General features: G+C 44.7%; 12 protein-coding genes across 12 annotated transcripts; 7 read left to right on the plus strand and 5 right to left on the minus strand.

Moving 5' to 3' along the window:
- Positions 1-853: 853 nt before the first annotated feature.
- Positions 854-3,034, plus strand: LALA0_S04e05864g (LALA0S04e05864g1_1; the record flags this gene model as incomplete). Its single annotated transcript, XM_022772820.1, has 1 exon — positions 854-3,034. The coding sequence occupies one exon, from the start codon at positions 854-856 to the stop codon at positions 3,032-3,034; it is 2,181 nt and encodes a 726-aa protein (XP_022628247.1).
- Positions 3,035-3,151: 117 nt separating this feature from the next.
- TRM8 (LALA0S04e05886g1_1) lies at positions 3,152-4,003 on the minus strand (the record flags this gene model as incomplete). The annotated part of the gene is made up of 1 exon (XM_022772822.1): positions 3,152-4,003. The coding sequence occupies one exon, from the start codon at positions 4,001-4,003 to the stop codon at positions 3,152-3,154; it is 852 nt and encodes a 283-aa protein (XP_022628248.1).
- Positions 4,004-4,358: 355 nt separating this feature from the next.
- Positions 4,359-5,042, minus strand: MRPL11 (LALA0S04e05908g1_1; the record flags this gene model as incomplete). The annotated part of the gene is made up of 1 exon (XM_022772823.1): positions 4,359-5,042. The coding sequence occupies one exon, from the start codon at positions 5,040-5,042 to the stop codon at positions 4,359-4,361; it is 684 nt and encodes a 227-aa protein (XP_022628249.1).
- Positions 5,043-6,134: 1,092 nt separating this feature from the next.
- IVY1 (LALA0S04e05930g1_1) lies at positions 6,135-7,430 on the plus strand (the record flags this gene model as incomplete). The annotated part of the gene is made up of 1 exon (XM_022772824.1): positions 6,135-7,430. One exon carries the CDS (start codon positions 6,135-6,137, stop codon positions 7,428-7,430), a length of 1,296 nt encoding a protein of 431 aa, XP_022628250.1.
- Positions 7,431-7,540: 110 nt separating this feature from the next.
- COX20 (LALA0S04e05952g1_1) lies at positions 7,541-8,095 on the minus strand (the record flags this gene model as incomplete). Its single annotated transcript, XM_022772825.1, has 1 exon — positions 7,541-8,095. One exon carries the CDS (start codon positions 8,093-8,095, stop codon positions 7,541-7,543), a length of 555 nt encoding a protein of 184 aa, XP_022628251.1.
- An 873-nt stretch (positions 8,096-8,968) lies between these two features.
- On the plus strand, positions 8,969-10,798 carry ACK1 (LALA0S04e05974g1_1; the record flags this gene model as incomplete). Its single annotated transcript, XM_022772826.1, has 1 exon — positions 8,969-10,798. One exon carries the CDS (start codon positions 8,969-8,971, stop codon positions 10,796-10,798), a length of 1,830 nt encoding a protein of 609 aa, XP_022628252.1.
- Positions 10,799-11,213: 415 nt separating this feature from the next.
- Positions 11,214-12,905, plus strand: HEM1 (LALA0S04e05996g1_1; the record flags this gene model as incomplete). The annotated part of the gene is made up of 1 exon (XM_022772827.1): positions 11,214-12,905. One exon carries the CDS (start codon positions 11,214-11,216, stop codon positions 12,903-12,905), a length of 1,692 nt encoding a protein of 563 aa, XP_022628253.1.
- Positions 12,906-13,501: 596 nt separating this feature from the next.
- RTN1 (LALA0S04e06018g1_1) lies at positions 13,502-14,314 on the minus strand (the record flags this gene model as incomplete). The annotated part of the gene is made up of 1 exon (XM_022772828.1): positions 13,502-14,314. One exon carries the CDS (start codon positions 14,312-14,314, stop codon positions 13,502-13,504), a length of 813 nt encoding a protein of 270 aa, XP_022628254.1.
- A 2,182-nt stretch (positions 14,315-16,496) lies between these two features.
- On the plus strand, positions 16,497-18,557 carry LYS4 (LALA0S04e06040g1_1; the record flags this gene model as incomplete). Its single annotated transcript, XM_022772829.1, has 1 exon — positions 16,497-18,557. One exon carries the CDS (start codon positions 16,497-16,499, stop codon positions 18,555-18,557), a length of 2,061 nt encoding a protein of 686 aa, XP_022628255.1.
- A 1,299-nt stretch (positions 18,558-19,856) lies between these two features.
- Positions 19,857-20,849, plus strand: HEM3 (LALA0S04e06062g1_1; the record flags this gene model as incomplete). Its single annotated transcript, XM_022772830.1, has 1 exon — positions 19,857-20,849. One exon carries the CDS (start codon positions 19,857-19,859, stop codon positions 20,847-20,849), a length of 993 nt encoding a protein of 330 aa, XP_022628256.1.
- A 440-nt stretch (positions 20,850-21,289) lies between these two features.
- PRP42 (LALA0S04e06084g1_1) lies at positions 21,290-22,882 on the plus strand (the record flags this gene model as incomplete). Its single annotated transcript, XM_022772831.1, has 1 exon — positions 21,290-22,882. The coding sequence occupies one exon, from the start codon at positions 21,290-21,292 to the stop codon at positions 22,880-22,882; it is 1,593 nt and encodes a 530-aa protein (XP_022628257.1).
- Positions 22,879-24,867, minus strand: YCX1 (LALA0S04e06106g1_1; the record flags this gene model as incomplete). The annotated part of the gene is made up of 1 exon (XM_022772834.1): positions 22,879-24,867. The coding sequence occupies one exon, from the start codon at positions 24,865-24,867 to the stop codon at positions 22,879-22,881; it is 1,989 nt and encodes a 662-aa protein (XP_022628258.1).
- Positions 24,868-24,934: the final 67 nt, after the last annotated feature.

The following is a 24,934-nucleotide window of genomic DNA, read 5'->3' on the forward strand; positions in this document are numbered from 1 at the left end:
AAATTTTATTTTCTCTTTCTGGGTCGGCGTAGAGACCATGGTCGTCATGGATCAGCGTATCAGTGCAGCTACTCCAACTTGTTTCCGATATCACTGTTCAGCTTATAATGGCTTTCCCACCTTTCATCTTCTAAAAGTATACTCTACCTGGCGTAATGCTGCTCAAAATAACTCAAACTAACGTGGGAGAACATTGGGAGAACATTGGGAGAAGAGAATAAGCTATAGGAGGTCTACCAACCCATGTATTTGCACATAAAGAAGTTCACATTGATGTGTTTGGTTAACCGATGAGCCCGAATAGCGCTAGAATTTGATATTAACTCAGTCACTATATACGGAAATAAATTCCATTCCTTGAGAATCTCAAACAAACGGTTTCGTCACCTAGTGCTGGATTAGGTACCAATTGCTTACTCAAAGATGTAGAGTTTGCGTGTGCGTGTGCTTGACAATGAAGCAAAGACAGAGAGCATTAACATTATTTCGTACGAAATGAGGAGCTTTTTTTACTTGAATTCCACTACATTCACAAGAGCTGCTCTTCAGCCATAGATTGTACGTTTCATAGCCATTCATTGACACTTTCCAAATCTATCATTTACTCGAGAATTAAGCCTACTGTGACAATAAAATGAATCGTGTCGTTCAAAGTGATATTTAATATAGCCAAGATAGGCCCTACCAGATTTGAACAAATTTCAACGTCTCTCTAATGAAACGCTCGACAGCAACAACATTAGCAAAGAAGCAAGCCAGAGGCTAGCAAGCGTAGTTTTGATTCGAGGTGCTTTCAAATTGATCCTTCAACTTCAATCTATCGTGTCCCCCAGAGTTCACTTTAGGCCATAAGATGTCCAGTATTGAGAGAAGCCCCAGCCCCAAAAACCGGGGAAGATCTCCCCCTGGGGTCCACGAGGGAAACGCCAAAGTCCAAAGCTTCAACCAGCAACACGGCGACGCAAAACTGACGTCTTTGCCACACAAAAAACCAGACGTTTACCAGTACGACATGAGCAAAACAGCAGGTTCAGCCAACGACCGGGGCGGACCTGTGGGAAATGCAGGAATGCTGTACCAAGACAGCAAAGCATCTGTAACACAAGGTGGTGGTATTGGCACTCACCCTGAGACTCACGGCCACCCACAGATTGTTCCTCCAGGATTTGACGGTCATCTTCAAGTGAAGGACTCATTTCTCACTGGCAGGGCATTATTGTATTTCACGTCCGTGTTTGTTTCCCTGGGTGTCTTTTTGTTTGGATACGACCAGGGTGTCATGTCGGGTGTCATTACAGGCCCTTATTTCAAAGACTATTTTGATAATCCGTCGCGTGCCGCAATCGGTAACATGATCTCGATCCTAGAGATAGGAGCTTTGATCAGTTCGTTATTGGTTGGACGTCTGGGTGAAAAATGGGGCCGTAGACGTACGATCCGTTACGGTTCCTTTGTATTCATCATCGGTGGATTGATCCAGACTTCGGCTTTGAATTTGAACTACCTTATAGTAGGAAGAGTGATGAGCGGTCTCGGCGTAGGGTTGTTGAGTACTATCGTACCCATCTATCAGTCTGAGATATCGCCACCACACAACAGAGGTAAACTCGCGTGCATCGAATTCACAGGAAACATTGTAGGCTACTGTTCCAGTGTTTGGGTCGACTACGGCTGTTCTTTCATTGAAAATAACGCGTCCTGGAGACTGCCTTTATTCATTCAATGCGTCATGGGTCTGGCCTTACTGTTGGGTACTTTCGTGATTGTAGAGACTCCAAGATGGCTTTTGAATCACGATCATGATGTCGAGGGACTGATAGTCATTGCAGACCTGCATAGCGATGGTGACGTCCAGGATTCCCGAGCTCATGAAGAATTTCAAACAATCAAAGAAACCGTTTTGGTATCCAGACTCGAAGGCGAAAAAAAATCCTACTCATACGTGTTCAAACGTTACAGAACCAGAATGCTAATTGCAATGAGTTCTCAAATGTTCGCACAGCTGAATGGTATTAATGTCATTTCTTACTATGCACCAATGGTTTTTGAACAGGCCGGGTGGGTAGGCAGAGATGCAATCTTAATGACCGGTATTAATGGAATCATTTACGTCCTTTCCACGATTCCACCTTGGGAATTGGTAGATAAGTGGGGTCGCAAGCCCATTCTACTGATAGGAGGAATTGTAATGGGCCTTTCTTTGGTCTCTATCTCGGCTTCGATTTACATTAACACCTCGTTCACCCCAAATCTAGTCGTGGTTTTCGTTATCATTTTCAATGCCTTCTTTGGCTTCAGTTGGGGACCAATTCCTTGGTTGTATCCAGTGGAAATAGCGCCTTTGTCCGCAAGATCAGCCATGGCATCTGCTTCCACGGCAACCAATTGGCTTTGCAATTGGCTCGTTGGTATCATGACACCCATATTGCAAGAAAAAATTGAATGGAGATTGTATTTGATCCACGCAACGTCCTGCTTCATTTCCTTCTGGTGTGTGTTGAGAGTATACCCCGAAACTGCAGGGTTGCGTTTGGAGGATATGGGATCAGTTTTTGACGATAAGTCGTCAACTTTCAGTTTCCATGGCTCTATTGCTGGAGTCGATGTTGACGCAGCATCTTTGGCCAACTCTTCGACTGCAAATCCGTCTCAAGCGCGCAAACCATTGAAACCTCAGTCTTCATTCTATGATGGTAACAATTCGGCTTTAAATCAAGTGCATCCAGGTGGTGCCCAGCAGGATCTGCTGCTAAATCAGCCTCCTGCAAACAGTAGTGCTCAGAGTGTTATGTCCAAAAAAAGCATAGCAAGCACAAATATGCTATCGGCGGAAGCTCTTGACCCACCAACGTTGCAGCAAGTTCTCGAATTCAAAAAGGGCCAACAGCAGCCCGGAAACTTAAGAAAATTGGTCAGAAGAGGGTCTGAGACAGTGGGATTGATTTACGGAAGGGTTGTGGGTATAAGCAAATCTTCGGATGATGGCGCATATGGAACGCTACCAGCCAATGATCCATCAAATCAAAGAAACTAAGCTACGATAAACGCGAATATAGTAATAGCAGTGCACACATGGTTGTGCAACTAACGGCGTCAATGAAGTAGTGTCATCTTATATACTCGGTAATCTTAAATTAGGACGTATATATCACTATACGATGGGTGGATTTGGAAGTCTCACGAAGCAAGCAACGTATTTATCACCTTTTTTTCTTTCTACTTTTTTGCCCTCTTCAGTGGCATGGGTCATGATCTGAACGCATTTGTCGCTCTGTTCCCAATCTTTTGACAGCCTATCGAAAAGTGGGTGCTCCTCCAAATGTTTGACCATCCATTCATGTAAATCTAGTACGTCCGTGATTGTGTAAACAACGCCCCCTTCTTTCAAAACGTAAGCATATTCGGATAACAACGTATTGGTGATTATTCTGGCCTTATGCTTTCTTTGCTTAAAATGTGGATCAGGGAAACAGAAAAACATCTTTTCGAGCTGGGCCTTATGGAAAAAGTTGGGCAGAAACTTCATGGAGTTACCTCTCAGCACATTAATGTTTTGGTATCCGTTGATAGCGGCATTGTTGGATCGTAGGGCAATAATACGATCCTCAACGTAGTTTGTCACTTGAACACGGATTTCCATTCCTAGTATCAGATTTTCTGGGAATTCTGGCGAAAGATCAATCAGTAGACCACCAAATCCACATCCGATGTCAGCGATTGTTACTTGCTTGCTCATCCTGTTCGTCCCAACATCAAAAAAATGGGGATAAAGTTTCTGCCAGTCCATGTCATCGGGACTCACTGGATATTCTAGTTGGTGATCCGAGAAGGGATTAGAATGCGCTCTTTGACGGTAAAATCTCTTTCTAGGCAAGTCTACTTTCTCTGAAGTCGCCGTTGGATCGATTCTGACATGTTTAAGTTCTTCCCTATTCTCTTGCTTCTTCAATCGATAGGCCTGACGTTTACTGGACGGATCGTCCAGTGACATACCTGCCTTCATGCCTGTAATTTACTAAGTAACTTTAAAGTAGCCAGGAAGTTACGCTTCTTGACCAGATGCGGGTTAAGTTTATCAAGTTCAATGCGATGAGATGCGATGAGATGAGCTGAAGGTAAATTAAAATTTTCAGACTATAAGTAGAGCACAGCATCAAACTTGACCGACCAAGTACAACCGGTTTTTTGAAGACTTCAGATCAGTCGTGGTATCTCTAATTCATTCTTGTAAGTAGCCTCTTGAAGTGAAGTAACTTTGTTTTTAGGGGAATCGTTGAAATCAACGATTTGTCTCTTAACGATTTATATATATATATACAGGTAGTGCAGATGATGGTATTTCTGGAGGAAAAAACCGCCTATTTGTCTTCTGGTTTTTCCACGTTGTCGTGGTGTGACTGCAAGGTTAGATACAGCGAATGAGAACCGGCCTCCAACGTCTTAACCAATCCAGCACCGCTAAGCACTGACAATACACCTAAGAGCTGGCTCTGTAGCGCGGACTTTGACGGTAGGGTCTTGAATTGTTGCAGTTTGGTAATGTCCATTACTTGATCTTCGATTCTGGCGCCCACCACAAACATTTTATCGGAACTTTTCTCGAGTAGCTTCAGAAATTTGAGTATCTGCGATGGATCAGTTTCTGAAAAAGATATGGCCGCGGTGGGACCCTTGAACAGTGGCAACAACGGATGAGTTCTGTTTTGCTCGGTTTTTGCAGAGGGAGCACATGGATCAGCAAGGTGCGAGTTTCGCAGGTAGACTTGAAAAAGCTGGTTTCTTAGAACGGTCATTTTACCGCCCAATGCCTGTATTTGTGCGCGGAAAAATGAGTTCTCTTGCTTAAGCAAGTTATTGTAGTGTGCAAATAGTACTACCGGGTTCTTGTCCATCAAATCTTTGTAAGTATCAATCAGTAATGTCTTCCTTGATTGCAAAGGTTTAACGGTAACTCTAGCGGCCGTAGTCAGAAATCTGACATTTTGAGAGGCCCCAGAGATAAGCCTGATCCGTGGGAAAAAGCTAGCACCGAGGTTGAACATCGCTGGGAGCTTTCAAGTGTGTTTTTTGAGGATGTTGTGTTCAACATTCGTCAATGAGCTCTGCTGGATACTGGTATATGGCCCATAAATTTTTATTGAGCGGCATCCGTGGATAGTGATACATACTAAAACCGTGCTTCAAGTATCATCAAAGCCGATGCCAGTTTCTGGCGAACTTTCATCAAGCTTTGATCTACAATATGGGAATTTGTGAGGATCGAGAAGTATGTGTTTTCGCAGTTGGACAGCATTTTTTAGATTGACTTGACTTTTCAAGGTCTTCACTGCCAAATACCATCAACAACAGATCGCTGCTCATTTCAATACTCGAAAAAATATGGTAGCAATGAAACATGCGCCAAAGATCAGCAATGATTCCTCTCTGTGCCATTCACAGGATCATTTTGGACAGAAGAGTGTCAGTTTAGTATAAAGTGATGTATTTCTTCTCTGAACCATTACATTCACTGTCACTTGCCATATCAGGCTTCAAAGAACACCAATCTTCCAACTTTACCACAATATTGAGCACCGCTAAGGTCATCCATAATCTAAGCTTGATGAAAGAGGTAATTTCGATATCCTATGTAATGCATGACTGGATATTTTAAGCGTTTTATAAATCGTCTGTATTATTCCGCTTGCAGCACAGAGGAAAATCGAAACATGCCCTGTCCCTGGAGTCTATCTTCGGCGGACCATCACCCAAAATCGTCAACTTTCCTTGATCAAAACGAATCTGTCAGCTATCTAGACACCATTACCATACCTAATATTTAAATTCGTTGAGATAAATGGCAGAGGGCACAAGAAGATGCCAGAAGAAAAGAAGGACCAAGGGTGACAACATAACATGCGCTACAGGTGGGAAATACGCAACACACTCCAAAATCGACTTATCAAAGACCTCAACCTTCTCTAGTTTTGAAAATACTATACATCACTATACACGTATCGATTATAGCGATCGTAAGAGATGTCAAGCCAATGTAGGATGAAGGAACAGGTAGCCAGCTCGAAATTCAAACAAAAACAGTCATAAGAACAGGGTTTAGGCCTGCTACACAATCTTAAGATCCTGCCTTGGTTGAAATGGCTACTGGAGAATCTGACACGAGAATATCCGCTGAAAGATATGCGCCGCATCTCTCTGAATTTTACCCTTTAGTAAACAGCACTGGTCAAAATGGCCAAAGTATAGATAGATCAGAATTGGAGCTTCCAACACCTGTAGATAGGCTCGAATCACCCTTTCGGTCGGCTACCAACTCGAGTATGTTTAGACTACGCCGACCCTCATCTTTTAGATCCGGGTTCAGCACAATAAGTGACCTTCAAAATTTGGTCACCAATAAGGACATGATACAGACTGCAGATACTATGCAACAGCTTCTGACCAATGCAGAAAACTATGCGAAGGAGCTTTCTGCCACCTCTCAAAAAGCAAGCTTGTTGGCGCTATCTTTGGAACAAATGGCACGCTTGAAGGGATGCAACGACGACACCGCTGAAAAGTTCCTAAGTTCCAGCGGTCTATTTCATCTCATCGCAAATCACCAGCGCATCATGTCCGATTGCATCAGTTCGTCGCTTGTCGATACGTTGACGACCCGAATAGAAGATTTTCAGTACAAACGAAGGGTACACGACTCACAATTTAAACGGGAGTTCCACGATGAGGCCAAAAAACTCAAGCTCCAAGAAAAATACAACGCTCAGTTTTCTAGACGCAAAACACGTAATTTGCTGTCTTACCGTGAAAACTTGGCTAATTTACAACTTCAACTTGACGAACTGGAGTCACTGAAACACCGCTATTATCAAAAGTCCTATGAAATGGTTGAAAGTTGCTCTTTTGACGTTTTAAAAGATACCGCTACGGTATCAAGGGCGCAGGTCGAAATCAGTGAAAATATTGCACGAAAAGGATGGTCTGGTGGGGGATTGGATGAACTCTTGGTACATGCGGGTGATCCATTCAGTAGCACAGAAAATGAACCCAAAAACGACGATGACACATACGAGTACCATAGCGATGTCATAAACTCTCCGAGAAGCTCTCAAATTACTCGGAATGGCACCCCTCGCACAGCCGTTCTTCGAATCACACCGTCACGTCGCAAGAGCGGTTCGCATTCCCCATCAGATTCAGCTTCCAATCAGGACCCTGACAGTAACGACGCATACGATAACTCATTTTCTCTGCCGATGCCCAAATCGCAAGAGCCATCTTTCGCTAATGTAGCAGAGGGAGACGGAAAGGATAACGATGTAAACGAAGATGACGAAGAAGTTCACGAAGAGGATGACGTTAGCGGTCAAAAGATTTTGGACGGCATGAATGAACTTACGTTGGGTAACGTCAGCACGTCAAGCTTGGCATTGTGAGACCCAAGATTGCATGTAGATACCTTTTACGTAAGATGCGCCGCTGACGTGCGAGTATACTCTATAAGAAGAGTGAGCATGAACGAATATTTGTCATTATATTTCTTACGCTACCATAGCTTATACCATGGCTTCTTAGAGCTCGTATCAGAGGTGTGGCCTTCCCACTCTTTTTTTACTCTGTCATCATGAACCACCGAATTCAACATGGGCTTTTCCTTATTTGCGACGGTTGTTCTAGCCATCTGAGCAGTTTGGAAGCTTTTTTTTCGCCTCATCCGACACTGTTCCCAGCCTACAATGCTTCCAAGCATAAGCCCTCCCACTGACCAGTTTGCAGCTTTTGCTGGATTTTTATGATACAAAAATATGACACCTCCAACCACGAACATGCTAGTGAACCCGCTCATTCCTGCATCTCGCAGACATGGAATTTGAACGAGCTTCTGGAGACTGAAATCGTTCCAACTTACAGTTTCCCACGCTTGTCGAAGCGATGCTTGTTCTTGGGCCTTGGCATACTGACTTTGGGATTCGTTGGCAAAGCGAGGATTTGTATCCTCCAGTAGGTATTTTTTCCCCGCGCTGTAGTTCTGTAATTGCTCTTTGGGCTGCTCTTGATGAGCAGACGAGTCTTCGCTCTTTTTATTGAATGGCCAAACCATTATAGTCGATTGAGGTTGTCAAGGAAGTCGGCTGGAAGTTCGGTTGAAGTTCGATTGAAGTTGCTCATCGATTCCTGAAAAGAGACAAGAAGATGGTAATTAAAATGGAAAATATCGTAAAGGAAAGTTCCCGGAAAGGGTTCGAACAGAAGACAAAAATAAGAATTTCCCGTCGGGCCACGGAGGCACATAAAATAACAATCAGGTAGACGAAAATGTCGCCCGCGCCAGAGGGTATACTATCGCGCATTGAACCCACAGCAGAGAGCAAGCAATACCCTCCGCATTCGATGATGCGGATGTAAACCACGTACTTACCGAAGCGGATTGCTTGTGATTACTTCAAGGCAGGGCCCGCGTATGAATTGTTTTCTCCAGCTTGTCATGTCTGACGAGCACTTATCCGTTCTGCCAGCTACATCCAAAACGTTCACCGTAGATTCGAATCGTAACATTGATATTTCGGCGATAAAAGATCGGATCATTACGCACCTCAGCATTGCCCTAACGATTCTGCCAACAGTTGTGCTCTAGATAAAAGGTACACATTCATACTATATCGGCCCTGCGCTGCAATGAAAGAGACACTACCCGAAACCAAGTTGTACACCATAATTGATGAAAACTACTCAACAATCTCCTGGCCGCATTCTTTCGCCATCTAGGCTTGATCCAAAGTAAAGCATCTAACATTATTGCCCACATCACTTTGTCTCGTTCTGACACTTTGGAATAATAAATAAGACCGTGTCCGTACAAAATGCATTCTGCGACTATCGATTTTAGAGATCGTGCTTGAACTCATGCAAGAATCAACCAAACACGACGCTGGGAACGCGCTGATCTCGAGTATTTAGCCGCGTTTCAACCACGATGGATCGAGGTAAAGAAATGCTTTATGATACACACATCAAAATGTACCCGCCCTCGCGGAAAGAGCCTATCTCACAAAGAATAACAAGCAATAGTCCATCTCGACCTGTGCCGTATCCAGTGGAAGATACGCAACAACCCATGAGTCCGATTCCATTACAGTCGACGCATAATTTACAATCCGGCCGATCAACGCCGTCATCTGATGGAAGAAGCAAAGTAATGACGCCGACAAACTCGCGTTACGATCAACCGTTTACTTTCCAAAGTCCACCGTCTCAAGGACGATCCACCGAGTCACTGAAAAATGCAAGATCGGACACTAATTACACTAATAATAACAGCTCTGTGGATACATTTCAGAGCGCAAGTGACGTCTCCAAAGCCGCGTTACCGCCTCCTCCATACGTGGAAACTGATGATATGGAGACACCACAAATTCTGCAAGAGAAAATGTACCGCAAACCTAGTGACTACGCTGAACTAGCTGACCGTAAAAGTCAAAAGCGGAGCTCCAGTGAGAAAGACCTCACCCCTAAACGCGATCTTTCACAGTATAGTGATATTGCAATCAAGTTTCACAAAGTCTACGAAGCGACCATAAACGATTCACCGAACTTCACCGCCGAAGTTCAAATGGAATGGTGCGAAACGTTGCTGCAATTTGCTTTCATAGAAGAATTCATTGCCAACTACAACATTAATGGCGATAAGCTCAAAAGAACGTTATCAGCAGCGGAAATGCTGAAAAATCAGAAAATAATTTTGGAGCATGCTTTAAAAGTACTGACAAAGCTCATCACTTTGCAACATGGGCCCGCGCTATATTTGATGGCAACACTTTATTCTCACCAGCCTTATCTGGACGTTAAGATCCAACAGGTCATTGCGCGGAACGACAGTAAGGCGTTAGATTATTACAGCAGGGCTGCGGCTCTAGACGTCAGTGAAGCTTGCTATCGTGCCGGTGTATGTTACGAATATAAGAGAGGTACACCTGCAGATCTGAATGGGATGCGATGCATGCAAAAGGCCATACATTTCTACGAGAAGGGAGCGCTGGATTGCGATAATATCGCATGCATGTATAAATTGGGAATGTTGTGCTTGCAGGGTGTAAAGGACGCCAAGCAAAGGTCGCTCCTCAATCAAGATGTGAAAGTTGCCATGAGCTGGTTTTCAAGGGCTATTCGTCGCGACGAGAAAGTAGGTAGCGCTCCTGATCCCAAGTCGCAGGATAGCACCGCCGGTGGTGCCAAAAAAGCGGATCGTGTATCTCCGCAAGCAATGTACGAGCTTGCCAAATTGTACGAGTTTGACGGTCTGGCGCCCGCGCTACAAGAATCGTTGACCAACGCGGGAGTTTCTCGAAACACGACAAAAGCGTTACAATACTACCACCGCTGCGCGACCGGGTATTCGTATGCGCTAGCCCAATGGCGTCTTGGCCAGTGTTACGAGTTTGGCCAGCTGAATTTGGGCGTGGCGGCCAACAAGTCTATTGCATGGTATGCCCAGGCAGCTACCGCAAAGCCTCGCGGCAACCCTATGGCCATGATGTCGTTGAGCGGCTGGTATCTTACAGGTGCCACGAATGTGCTCAAGCCTAACAACAACGAAGCATTCAAATGGGCCCGCAAGGCGAGCCAAGCATCGGAGGGCAAATTGGCCCGTGCAGAATATGCGATCGGATTTTTCTACGAGAATGGTGTTGGATGTACCGCCGATCCCAATGCCGCACGGGAACACTACCAGAAGGCAGCTCAGGCTGGTCATCGCAAGGCCCATGATAGACTCCAAAACATGCTAGCACAATGGAATGGTGGATGATAATTGTGAAGCTAGCTAGCTGGACGACAACGACAACGTATCACCGCAGTCACGTGGATAAGACGTGACCAGCAGTTCAGAACTATGCGACTTCTTTTTCAGGAAGGTGTTTCCACATCGGGCAACACTTCACGTTCGTTTCCCTTTTCGGACTCATCAGGTGCTCTTTCTTTTCAGTCGGGAAGTAGACCAATAAACGGTGAAAAAAAGAATTAGCTATAAGTTGTAATTCATTCATCATTCACAACTTATAAGTCATCTCTACGCTTTGGAAGCTGAATTTTAGCCTCAAACTCTCTGTTATAAAGAGTGATTCGCATTGCGGAATTACTACTGCCAGAAGGGAGATTTTTAGACGGTTTTCGAGCTCTTTTTTTCGATCAAAAACGGTCAAGTTTCAACTGATCTAGTAGAGATGGAAAACATCGCTAGACAGTCTGTGAGACTGTGCCCGTTCATGAACAAGACTGCTTCGTCGTTGAGAAATGTCAAGAGTCTTCAACAGTCCAGTGTGTCCAAAATGGCCCAAAAATGTCCATTTATGGGTCAGGCAATGCAAAAGGCACATTTGGCTACAGCGGCAGCTTCAGGCGCTGCGAGAGCTGTTGGCAGCGCTAGCACTTCAACAGGTCGCGGGGAAGCTGCACAGGACATGCTAATGACAGATCATGCGACTCAGGAGTCCAAGTTCGATTATGAGGGGCTTTTTGAGCATGAAGTGCGCAAAAAACGAGTCGACAAATCGTACCGGTTTTTCAACAACATCAATCGGCTGGCTAAGGAATTTCCAATGGCTCACCGCCAAGAGGAGCAGGATAAAGTGACCGTGTGGTGTTCCAACGATTATTTGGCACTTTCCAAGAACCAGCAGGTTGTGGACGTGATGAAGAAAACTTTGGACAAATATGGCGCTGGAGCCGGTGGAACCAGAAATATTGCTGGTCACAACCAGCACGCTTTGAGACTCGAGGCCGAGGTTGCTGCACTTCACAAAAAAGAGGGTGCGTTGGTGTTTTCTTCTTGTTTTGTTGCCAATGACGCGGTTATCTCTTTGTTGGGACAAAAATTGAAAGATTTGGTCATTTTTTCGGATGAACTTAACCACGCGTCTATGATTGTTGGGATCAAACACGCTTCCACGACCAAACACATTTTCAAACACAACGACCTAAACCATTTGGAAGAATTGCTTGCTAGCTACCCTAGATCGACCCCCAAATTGATTGCATTCGAGTCTGTTTACTCTATGTCCGGGTCTGTTGCTGATATCGGCAAGATTTGCGACTTAGCCGAAAAATACGGTGCTTTGACGTTTTTGGATGAAGTCCATGCTGTTGGTTTGTATGGTCCTCACGGTGCTGGTGTGGCCGAACATTGCGATTTTGAAGCCCACCGCGCTGCTGGTATTGCATCTCCTGATTACACCACGGTTATGGACCGGGTCGACATGATTACAGGTACTCTTGGTAAGTCATTTGGTACTGTAGGAGGCTACGTGGCCGGCTCACAGCGTCTAATTGACTGGCTGCGGTCTTATGCACCGGGATTCATCTTTACTACCTCTTTGCCTCCTGCCGTCATGGCAGGTGCGGCGGAGGCCATCAGATTCCAGCGTTCCCATTTGGAATTGAGACAGGAACAGCAGAGACACACAGCCTACGTGAAGCAAGGGTTGGCCGATCTTGACATCCCTGTGATTCCAAACCCATCCCACATTGTCCCCATCCTCATTGGGAACCCAGATTTGGCCAGGCAGGCCTCTGACATTTTAATGGACAAACACAGAATCTACGTCCAGGCCATTAACTTCCCTACTGTGGCCAGAGGCACCGAAAGACTTCGCATTACTCCTACACCCGGACACACCAACGACCTGTCAGATATTTTACTAGATGCCGTTGATGACGTTTTCCACACCTTACAATTGCCTCGTGTGAGCGACTGGGAGAGACAAGGGGGATTATTGGGAGTAGGTGAAGCTGATTATGAATGTGAATCCAACTTGTGGACTCAAGAACAACTACAACTTACAAATGACGACCTACAGCCAAATGTTAGAGAGCCCATTATCGATCAGTTGGAGGTTTCTTCCGGGCTTCGTTTGTAAGAAATGCCATCATATAGGTTGGACAATTGAAAGGTAGGCTACTCTGGCATACTGCGATTTTTTTTCTCTCAATTGATGATCCAGATCTATGGACAGTTTTTGACTTTACTGTTGTAGTGTACCAATTTGTTTTTTGTCGCCACATGTTAGGGCTAGCCTATATGTAATAATTATTTATCCCAAGATATTATTCGTATTTAAACTGTAGTCAAGATAGCTTTGACCAGCAGTCTTGAAACATCTTTGAACAACTCTACGTCTGTATTGGTTGGCTACGATTTTTCGATTTCTCATGGCTTTTTATAGATAGACCAAAAGGCTATAGTTATATATGTAAAATAGCCGTGAGTACAGAGAGTTAAGCTATGTCGTTCATCTTGCTGCTGTGTACGCCGGTCAAGTTTGCATGAGGTTACAGAACCAAGCCGGAGAACATAATAAAATCGTCAGTTCCACGTTGAAACGCGGAATGTGAAGGAAAAAGGATAACGGGGTGTGAATTGAAGATCAGAGGGCCCAGAAAGAAATGATAGCTAGAGGCAAGACACAACTTTTACCTTGTTTTTTCTTTCGTTTGAAGCGTTCGTTGTATCCATCTATTCCCTGATTGGCTCGTGAACATCATGTGCTAGACCGGTAGTTTCATCGGTGACGATGTGGCCTAGGTTGGTGGAAGGAGCAGTGGGGAAATCAGCGGAAGAAGTATGAGCCTGCGCTGGTTCTTCAAAAGGAACGTTTGCGGCCAACTTGGCGGTCGAGGACTCGGCGGTGACGTTGGAGCCTCCTACTCTGGTGGCAGGGACCTTGGATTTGATGAAACCGGAAACAGGACCCAATTTTTCGTCGAGTTGCTTCACGTATGGGTTAGCCTTTTCAGCAACGGTGGATTGCAAAGCGGAAGCATGGTGTCTGCCGGCTTCGACACCTTGGGCAACCGTGGCGTCGATCTCCTTTTGGAAAGTCTTGTAAACTACGGGTACCGTGAACACACCGATAGTTCCGATGAAAAGAATGCTCCACACCGATAGCACGCTGAACAGTTTGCTCAGGACGTACAGAGCCCCACTAGCTTTGTAAGTTCTCTTGGGCGATTGTGCCATGAGAGTTGTACGGAATTTGGCCATTGTGGGTGGCACACGAGCCAAAAACGCATCGATACGGGGTCTCAAGAACCCAACCACATCGGGACAGCTTTGGATTCCGTACCGGGTCACCAAGCCTTGGCCCAAAAACAAATTTGACAAAAACTCTACCGTTGCGGTTGTGAACATACTTGTGTAAAGAACACGCAACAAAAATGACACCAGGTTCACTTTTTTTAGCACCAACAACGCCACAAGAGCGCCACCAAACACCTTACCGGTTTCCACCGGGTTTTTCCAGTACAACAAGTCGCAAGCAGAGGACATTTTTTTTTGGGTTTTTGCTAAAATCTAGTTCAACGGAAATAGTGCAAATGAAGAGCTAAAATTTCACGGGAAAAGGGATTCTGGATGAAATTGAATGGATTATTTAACGCTAGCGAGGTCTTAAGCCTGTTTTAAATGCTTTAACGTCTGTTCAGAGTTCCAAATAAGATCAATGTCGTTACTTTCAAGTCTTTTGAGGGAAAGAATTAGGGTTACCGGTCTGACATTTTTTCGGTGCCCCTTTTATACTGTGAGAGAGTTTTTTTGAAAAATTTTGGGAGAGATCAAAAAAAAAAGGTAGAATGATTATAGATCATATCGGACGAGTGTGTCGTTAGAAAGTGTCACGATAATAAAAGAATGAAAGAGTACACAGAAGTAAGGAATAGTGGTAGTGAAGCCAACGATGTGATGATTTGCAGATCTTGTAGAGATTAGTGAGGATTGGTTCCAGTGTTTGCACGAATTTCTTGGTGAAAAATTGGGCTTGTCACTTTGTCGTTATCTGGAATCGGAGTTCAAGAGGAGGAAAGTGCAATTTGAATGTTTACACCGATTAAAGATCAGTTTAGAAAACCACGAGCCACTTTTACCGCTTGGTATTTCAGACTCTGGTTTTTTTTCGGCTTCTAACGGGACCAGGTGTCATTTAGAGAAAAAGTGATATGAACAGATGACCGAAGAAAAAACGGGTCGATACGGATCACAAAATTGGGACCCGGAAATTGAAAGCGGATCAAAAGTGGATTATAGTTATTTACGGAACGGGTTGCAAATCGGGTTGCGAATCGGATTTCGGGATTATTTTCGAGTTGCTTTGTGGATCATGGGCATAGAAAAGCGGATATCAAACGAGTAGATCAGGACTGATTGGAATACTTAGTTAATAACACATTCAAGTAAGGGAATACACAGAGTCTAAGAAGTTAAGTTCAGCCAAATATTGATGTTTCTAGTGAAAACGCTGAAACAGATTTGTTATTGCTGGAATAAGAGACAACCAGAGTCATTGGCTTCTTCTATCTACTAAATTGTATCGATTGACATAATGGCATGATTGGCGCGTTACATGGTCGATACTTTACGCAGATTCCTAAAAATAATAGTGGGTTTCAAAACAGAGCATCTCCTTTGGAAAATCTCGAATGATGTCAATTATGTTTACAAAACAGCTTGTCCGGACACTTAAAGTGACCCATTCCACATTTGCGAGGGAGAATCTATTTTTTAGGAATCGTAAGCTTTTATGTGCAGGAGGAAGAAGATTTGAAAACGAATGAACATGGTAGAGTTTACGTAGTTTGAACACAATTGAGCTTGGTAGCAGTGGATACAAACGTGACCGGAGACATTTTCCAGCAAAAAATTGGTGGCTACATGAGCGAGGCTCGGTTGCTGCTTCTTCAAACACATCGCTACATGGCTCCACAGTTGTTTTGTCATTTTGTCACATACGATTATTCTCGTATGAACTTCCAGATCCGTACTTGCAGGACAGTCCTAGTTGTAGATGGCAACATTCCTGGGAGGTCCTACCATTTCGATCCCCACACCAACGTTCGAAGACTTCAAAGTGCGATGGGTTTTCCACCGTACAGCCTCTTCTCATGTAGTAGGTCGAGTCTTAATTGATATTCTGACGCTGTCATTGTGTCACGTGCACCAACTTGACGTACGCAACATCTGGTAACTCTCAAGTCCGTTCTTCTGACTACTTTTGAATTATCCTGCGTACCTGATCTATGACACACATCACCACCACCATCTGTCTTACACCCCATCTCAAGATCCATGACAGGAACCATCAAACTCCTCTACTTTTCCCAAATCTCACAACCAATTTATCCAAATCTACTACACCCACACGTCTAAACTCTCTCATCCTTCAGTGCTCATCCCACGTTAATCCTCTGTTGATCTGGCTTTCTCTTTCACCATAGTTTAGACTAGCGTTCCCATACTTAAAAAAAATTGCACGTTAGTTTCCCGTGGGAAATTTCAGATGAGTGATGAGCTGACGGACGACAAACAGTATTTAAACCAAAAGGTGAGTTGAACCAAGCTGGAAACGTCGCTTGCGTTAGCGTTTAGTCTCTTATCACCCTGGGCTCAACCGATTGCATTTGATTTATAAAGCTAATTTGGTTTTTCTATACAAACCGATCATTTTCTTGAGTTGGTAATGCTTAGATTTGCTCGTCAGCTTTCGTCATCAAGACATGTCTTGAAAGGTCAAAACTTGACCGAGAAGATAGTGCAAACATACGCTGTGGGATTGCCCAAGGGTAAAATAGTGAACTCCGGGGATTATGTATCAATCCAGCCTGCTCACTGTATGTCACACGACAATTCGTGGCCTGTAGCGCTCAAATTCATGGGTTTGGGTGCTTCGCAGGTTAAGGACCGCAAGCAAATCGTCAATACACTGGACCACGACGTGCAAAATACTACCGAAAAGAATCTAACAAAATACAAAAATATCGAAAATTTCGCCAAGAAACAGGGCATCAATTTCTACCCGGCTGGCCGTGGTATTGGCCATCAAATCATGATAGAAGAGGGCTACGCTTTCCCTTTCAATCTGACAGTAGCCTCAGACTCACATTCCAACACATACGGAGGAATCGGGTCTTTGGGAACACCCATAGTTCGTACCGATGCGGCAGCCATTTGGGCTACCGGCCAAACATGGTGGCAGATTCCACCAGTGGCTCAGGTTGAGCTAAGAGGCGAGCTTCCCCACGGCATTTCCGGTAAAGACATTATCGTGGCATTATGTGGGATTTTCAACGAGGATCAGGTTTTGAATCATGCAATCGAATTCACGGGAGGCTCTCTAAACAAAATTCCTGTGGACTACAGACTCACCATTGCCAATATGACCACAGAATGGGGAGCGCTTTCGGGATTGTTCCCTGTGGACCAAACTTTGATCGATTTCTATCACCAAAGACTTCAAAAAGTTGGTCCTAACCATCCTAGAATAAATGAACAACGTATCAATGAGCTTACTCGGCAAATGGATGCTCTTAAGGCCGATGACGATGCCGTGTATGCCAAAAAGCTCGTTATTGACCTCAGTACCCTGACACATTACGTTTCAGGTCCTAATAGTGTCAAGGCCTCAGCCACAGTCCAAGATTTGTCAAAACAGGATGTCAAAATCAACAAGGCCTACCTAGTGTCGTGCACAAACTCTCGTTTGAGTGACTTGGAAGCTGCGGCTCACGTTGTGTGTCCAACTGGCGATCTAAACCAGATCAATAAAGTCGCTCCTGGTGTCGAATTTTACGTTGCAGCTGCATCGTCCGAAGTCGAAGCCGATGCTAAAGCCTCAGGTGCATGGGAAAAGCTATTGCGGGCTGGGTGCAAAACCCTTCCAGCTGGGTGTGGTCCATGTATCGGTCTTGGCACAGGTCTATTGGAACCAGGCGAAGTCGGCATCAGTGCTACGAACCGTAACTTCAAAGGTAGAATGGGTTCCAAAGATGCATTGGCCTACCTTGCATCGCCAGCTGTTGTCACCGCTTCTGCGCTGCTCGGCAAAATCGGATCTCCAGCCGAGATTCTAAAGGAAGAAGATCCTGCTTTCAACGGCGTTTCCGGATGGGTCGAGGACGTTCCTAAAAAAGCGGCACAGGCTTCTGCAGAGCAAACTGGTCCTGTCGAGATGCTCAAGGGTTTCCCGTCGCGCATAACGGGTGAACTTGTGCTATGTGACGCTGACAACATCAACACCGATGGTATCTACCCCGGTAAATACACCTATCAGGATGATGTGTCGCGCGAGAAGATGGCTGAAGTGTGCATGGAGAATTATGACGCTCAATTCGGAGCCAAGGTCAAAGCCGGCGACATCGTCATCAGTGGCTTCAACTTCGGTACGGGCTCTTCCAGAGAACAGGCTGCTACTGCACTTTTAGCCAAGGGTATCGAACTTGTCGTTTCTGGTTCCTTTGGCAATATTTTCTCGAGAAACTCGATAAATAATGCTCTTTTGACGCTAGAGATCCCAGCCCTCATCCAAATGTTGAGAGAGAAATACAAGGATGCTCCTCAAGAACTCACAAGAAGAACTGGTTGGTTTTTGCAATGGGATCTACCTAACAGTAAGATTATCGTCACGGAGGGCTCTTTGGACGGCCCTGTCGTCCTGGAACAAAAAGTCGGTGAACTTAGCAAGAATCTACAAGAGATCATTGTAAAGGGTGGTCTTGAAGGCTGGGTAAAATCTCAGCTGTAGAAACTTAATTCTGAAAGCCTTATGGATCAGCTTGTCGCACCGTCTGGGTGAGATATATTTATTATTTACTTAGTAGTAATGTTAAGAACAGTGATAGAAAACGAGTCGCTTTTAACGACTGTGACGCCGGAAATTTCTTTCATCTTACACGGGAAAAAGAGAAAGAGCTCAGCGGCTAAACCTTTTATCCTCTTTCCATATCCTTCAAGAAGTAAGAAAACCAAAAAAAGAGCTATGAATATGGCTTGCCGTTGATAATAGACCCACTCAAGGTGGGAGCATTAAAAAAATGAGCCAGAAAGCTTGTTTCATAGAGGTGAACAGACCTTGAAGGTGCCACAAAATAAGAAACTTGTTTGATCTTCCAATGGTGCCTTCTTGAGCTGGTTCAAAAGACGAAATATAAGTAGAAAAGTGAATTGATGTGCGCCTTTGTGGTATCGGCGCGCGATTTAAGAGAATGGTGTCGACTTTAGGTTCATGCTGATTGAGTCATTGTAGTAAAGACTCAAGAACAATAATTGTCCAGTTCAAACCACAAAAATTACATGGATAGCGTTATTCCAAGGGGTAGGCGCTGCAATACGGTTATGGTTTTGCCTGATCAAAATTTTGATCTTCTAAACATCAAGAGGACAAGGTTATCTGTTTTGAATCAAGAATTTTTCACAAAGTGGTGCACAAACTTTTGAAACTTAGTTCAAGATCAAGGAACTCTGGGACGCTACTAATACAGTGCTTTTTTCATTCCTTTTGGTCATTTCCCTTCCGCTAAAGGTCTTTTTTTACAAAATCGCTTTTCCTAGGACCAGCTCGGTCTCAAAGATTCCGTTTTCTTGATCCAAAAAGTCAACTGTTGTGACAGCACTTTTGCAAAGGGCACAAGTACTGTCCCAATATTGCTTCTACTCATTCTATTCCGAAAACTTGACCAAATACTCTTGGCCGCCGTGCTGATTGGAGAACTGTTGTCTATTCTCATCGTTAAAAAAAATTTTCAATTCAAGTTCACCAAAAATCTACCGTTTAGACAGATAAGGTCCGAAAAAGAAGCTATTTCTACTAACCTTTGGTCTCCTGAGGTGGGCAGCTTACCAACGAATCAAGCATTCAGTGTGTTTCGGTACTGAAATCGATCGTGGGTTGAAAAATAGCACAGTAACCGGTGAAACTCGAAGTATTTCATTCAACTTTGAAGAAATAAGTGCCGCCCACATCTCCAGCTCCAACGCGGCTCGCTATTCCATCTGTTGTTCATTGACATTTTCCAAAACTTCAATCGCTTTATCTCATTGAGCCATGCAGGACCACCACCACACTGTACGCATAGGTGGTAGAAAATCCAAATTGGCTGTGGTTCAGTCGCATGAGATCAAGGACTTGATCGAAACTGCGTTTCCGCACTACAATTGCACTGTTCGTGCCCTCAAGACATTTGGAGACCAGGTCCATACAAAACCCCTCTACTCATTCGGTGGTAAAGCGTTGTGGACTAAAGAACTCGAAGATTTGCTATACGAAAAAGACAAAGAAAAGCGCATAGACCTTATAGTACACTCGTTGAAAGACATGCCCACTTCACTACCAGACGGGTTCGAGATTGGGTGCATTACGAAACGTGTCGACCCCAGCGATTGTCTGATCATGGCCAAAGGCAGCCACTACAAGGGTCTCGACGACCTACCAGACGGTAGTGTCGTTGGAACCTCGTCAATAAGAAGATCCGCACAGTTGAGACGCAGGTTCCCAAAACTTGTGTTCGAAAGTGTCAGAGGTAACATCGAAACGAGACTGAGCAAGCTTGATGACCCGGTGACTCCATTTTCATGCATCATATTGGCAACCGCCGGGCTAGTGAGACTCAACCTCGAGCACAGAATCACACAACGTTTGAACTCCTCTATCATGTACCACGCGGTTGGACAAGGTGCTTTGGGTATCGAAATACGGTCGAAAGACCCATGGGTATCCGAATTACTGGAGAAAATTTCTGACAAGCACTCCACCATCTGTTGTTTGGCGGAAAGATCACTTATGAGAACTCTGGAAGGTGGATGTTCAGTGCCAATAGGCGTGGAGTCCTCTTACGAAGATACCACCCGGACCTTGCGTCTGAAGGGTGTAGTGATCAGTGTCGATGGAACCGAGGCCGTCGAGGATGAGTTCTCCATGGTCATCGACGATACTCGCCAAGACTCGATCATCTGCGGACAGCAGCTGGCGCAGAATATGATAAAAAAGGGCGCCAAAAGCATTCTGGATCAGATCAATCTCGACAAAGTTGTACAATAAAGAGCGCGCGAACTCCGAAAAAGAAATGAAATATAGCAAACAAAAGTGAGATACAGTTGTGGATCGCCACATCTATCAACAATATTTATTCCTGCTCCGCAGCTCGCCATTAAGGATTTAGACTTGCAACTGATGTTAATAAGGACCTTGTAAATAATGAAAAGTCATGGCTCGCACAGAAACGGAAAAAGATACCCGATACTAACGCTTTGAAAAGAAAGAAAACGACTCTTGAACGCAACAGTGAACAGAGCAATCTTGCGAGAAACGGGATGAACAGTCAAGTCCAGTTACCATAAAATCGGTGTCGAAATCAAGCACATCATACATCACGAATATCTATTTTCATTGTCCATTTAAACTGACATCATCGAATCCAACTAAAGAATTCATGAATGCGTTTAGACACATCTACAGCGCGGTATTCTGATTCATTTGGGATGGACGATAATTTGGATGAATTGCTGGATGACAAGTTCGATGTTCTGTCCTTAAACGTTTCTCAGTCTCCCATGGCGTTGAGTAATTGGGAAAATCTGCTGAATTACCTCTTGGAGAAGGCCAGTCCTGTCTGTAAGAACATCAATAAGCAATTGCTGGAGCTCATCAGGCAAACCTACGACTCACTTTTCGCGTACTTCCCATTGCTAGAAAACTACAGCGTCGATTGTGCTCTCCTGGAATACAAAATTGGAAATGTCAAGGCAATGCATTCAACGTTTACTGCTGCATTGCAGAGACATAACAACTCGTCACTACTGTTGTGGATAGAGTATTTGAAGTTGTGCAATGAGGTTGTGGTAAACAAAAAACAACTGTTTCGCAAGTACGAATTGGCAGAATCCTACATTGGTCTTCATTTCTACAGTGGAGAGTTTTGGGAGCTTTACTTGGAACAAATAAAGCTTCGATGCGTTGGACGCCAACGCTATCTAGCCGTTTTGAGAAAAGTATTGGAAATACCGACGTATTCGTACAGCAAATTTTTCGGAATTTGGTTGCGCGCCGTTGACGATGTGAAGGACGTCAAACAACTAACGCTAATGGCTCCAGAGAAGGAGCTCAACCGTAAAATCAAAATAAGAATACGAGGTCGCGAAAGAAAAGGCCCCCAGTTACAAGAAGGCAAGAAAGCACTACGGAAATACACAAAAGAGCTTTATATGGTGACCCAGCATCGTGTTCTGGAAATCTACAATTTGTTCGAATCCAACATCAAGACCCACTATTACTGTTCTGCTGAGATACTTATAGAAAAGAGTGAAATTTCTGCCTGGTGGAAATATTTGGATTATTGTGACCAGAACGGGATTGATCAACTGACGCATCTAAATTTTCAACGAGCTCTTTTGCCCTTGGCGCATTATGAAATGGTCTGGCTCAAATTCGCGGCTTGGCTAATACAGGACTTCCAAGACTATATAACGGCTAAAAACGTTCTGTCGCTTGGACTACAACTATCGCATAGAAAGTCCAAGATTTTGGATAAGCTGTGTGGACTACTGGTAAAACTTGGAAAACAAGATGAACTGCAACTACTTTTCAAGCAAATACAGTCTGCTTTCAATGATAAAATAGAGGAAACAGATGATTTCGAATTATTCATGGATTATTTTGACTTCACTATTTTCGTGGAAAAATGGAACCACCGCAATGGTGCGGACGTAGCGCTGAAGGTACTGCGCAAGAGGCTCAGTTATGGATCCAATAAAAGTGGACAAGAAGAGCTGCTACATTCGGTGTGCCAGATGTATGCTCTATTTCCGAGGAAACTGCTAGAGGAGCAGATTTTCAGACTTATCATTGACGAGAACTGGTTGTATTATTTGGACAGTGCCAAGTTTTGGTATGAATATTGCAACCGGATCTGGGTAGACCGCGAGACGTCCTATTTGGAAAAAAGGAGATACGTTGTCGAGCACATAATGCCTTTGGTTTGCAAACGCAGTGACTCGGCGAAGAAAGGCATTGAATCTTTTTGCGAGAACTACATGCCAGAAGATTTAGATGCATGGTACGATATGTGTGGCTAGCGTACCATTTGCAGCTCTGACCAAACGTTTACTGCGGTGGTGCACATGTACAAAGTCAACAGTACAACACCGATTTTTCGGTCAATTTGCCAATTGTTGAGTGGTATCAATGCCGCGTAGACGAGAAAAGTCACCAACATGCTAATGCAGCTCTGTATTAGTAGTCGATCCACTTCAAATTCAATGGAGCGGTACCAGAATGGGCCTTCTTTGGCTGGTCTTGAAAGCATAACGAGGATGCCGTCAAAACCTACTCCAAACACGAAATAGAGCAGCGGGCCCCCAAAACATGCACCTAACGCAATATCTAAGACCCCCATTTTCGTGAAAGTAATTGTCGTTACAAGGTCACCTATTGAATTGCCCCAGGCAAACACCGTGAGTCCCAACATAGCTTCGGATAGGCGGAGTGAATGCGCACAGCGCTGTAAAGTGGCTATCACGCCCTGTACGGTAAGCGATATCAGCCCCAGACACGTCAAAAAGCTTAAAACGCAAAGGTACCTCACGGCCGAGTCGCAATATCGATTTCGATTCAAATACCATAGCACGCTTGTCAGTATTCCCGAGAACAACAATGTAGCGACCACGTAAATAGAGTGTGTAAGTGCGTAACACCACACAAATGGAATGACGGAAACCTGGACCAGCTCAACATTGAACGCGCGTTTTGTGCGATCGGTGGCATTGCAAGACGCTGGGATCAGAACTCTGAGCCCAGCAACTATGGGTGAAACCAAGAGCGCCGTGAAAAGCTCCACAAGTCCCATTGCAGTGACATCACTGTTGCCATTCCAATAGCGTCGCAGTGTCGACTGAATGACAGGTTTGTCAAGAATAGAAGCCGGTGATTCTCGGGAGTTGATAGAGTTGTGAACGCTTTGAAGATCCTGAGAGCCGTGATCCGAGTTCTGGTCTGAAAGCGAGCTGGTGGTGCTTTGAATGCGGTTGTTAAGATACAAGAGGTAATCTGCGCTTGCTGAGCGCGAATAGGTTCGCAGAAGAGGTCTTAAAGAATTTGGATTGGCAGCTTCTGGTGTCGGTACATCGGGTGCCGCGGTGACTGTAATTTCCGGTCTTGACGGTGGGGCTACGCTGTAAGCGAATTCTCGATTCGAACGACTTCTAGTGATCCGAGTCTTACTAGAAGTGTTCTTCGCTGTGGGCTCTATCTCGAAAAGGTCAGGATTATCCCAAACGTTGAGAATGGAGTCGAGCGAAAGCGTGAGCCGTCGAGAATAGTTGCGGCGTAAGTGTCGCTGCAGTTTTTCCCGGAAAACAATTTTGTTCAAATCCAGTTGTTGCAAGAATAGGTCCTCATCGGGCCTTGTAGAAGAGGGACTGATGAGAAGAGCCGTTTCCTCATCTTCTGGTGCATTCCCCAGCGTCGTTGCATGTTCTCCTCCCAGGACCTGGCTCAAAATATACATCACATACGCCACAACCATCACAACGCATTCCCACAGAACCAGTCGTCCATCACACAACAAAAATAGAGCCAAAGAGACCATTGATGCAAACATCGCCAAATCCTTGACCAGTCTACTCCGACTATACCAAAGAACGGTTCCAGGTCCTACAGCACTCATACCCACTCCATTCCGCAGATCGATTGTTCTAACAAAAGCCATTGTCCCTGTCACCACGGTCAACATGAACACCACAGCACCCACCAGTTCTCCTAGGGCAAGTGTTGTGGCGTTAGCTTCCATCGCCTGGTAGGTGCTGGTGATATCTGGCATAGAGTTACCCAAAGCCAGCAAAGTGAGGCCAGCGACTCGTTCCGATACTCCCACAAGCTCTGTAGCCACCACTGACAAACTAGGGGTTAACACATCCGAAGTGACCACGCCCAGAGCCATGAAGCTGTAAGCCAAAATCAAAGGTGCTGCTAGGAATGGCCATAGCACCAGCCAGTACAACCCAGCACCTAGTGCTAGGAGTTGAGCAACGTAAAATCCAATAACCCAAGCTTTTCGCAGCATAAGGGTTGGCGATTATTGATTGTGAAGTTAGAGGTGGTGGTGGGTCCTAAGATAAGAAGGTGAAGGT

This window comes from Lachancea lanzarotensis, scaffold LALA0S04 (assembly GCF_000938715.1).
Source record: "Lachancea lanzarotensis genome assembly LALA0, scaffold LALA0S04, whole genome shotgun sequence".
NCBI classification, from domain to species: domain Eukaryota; kingdom Fungi; phylum Ascomycota; class Saccharomycetes; order Saccharomycetales; family Saccharomycetaceae; genus Lachancea; species Lachancea lanzarotensis.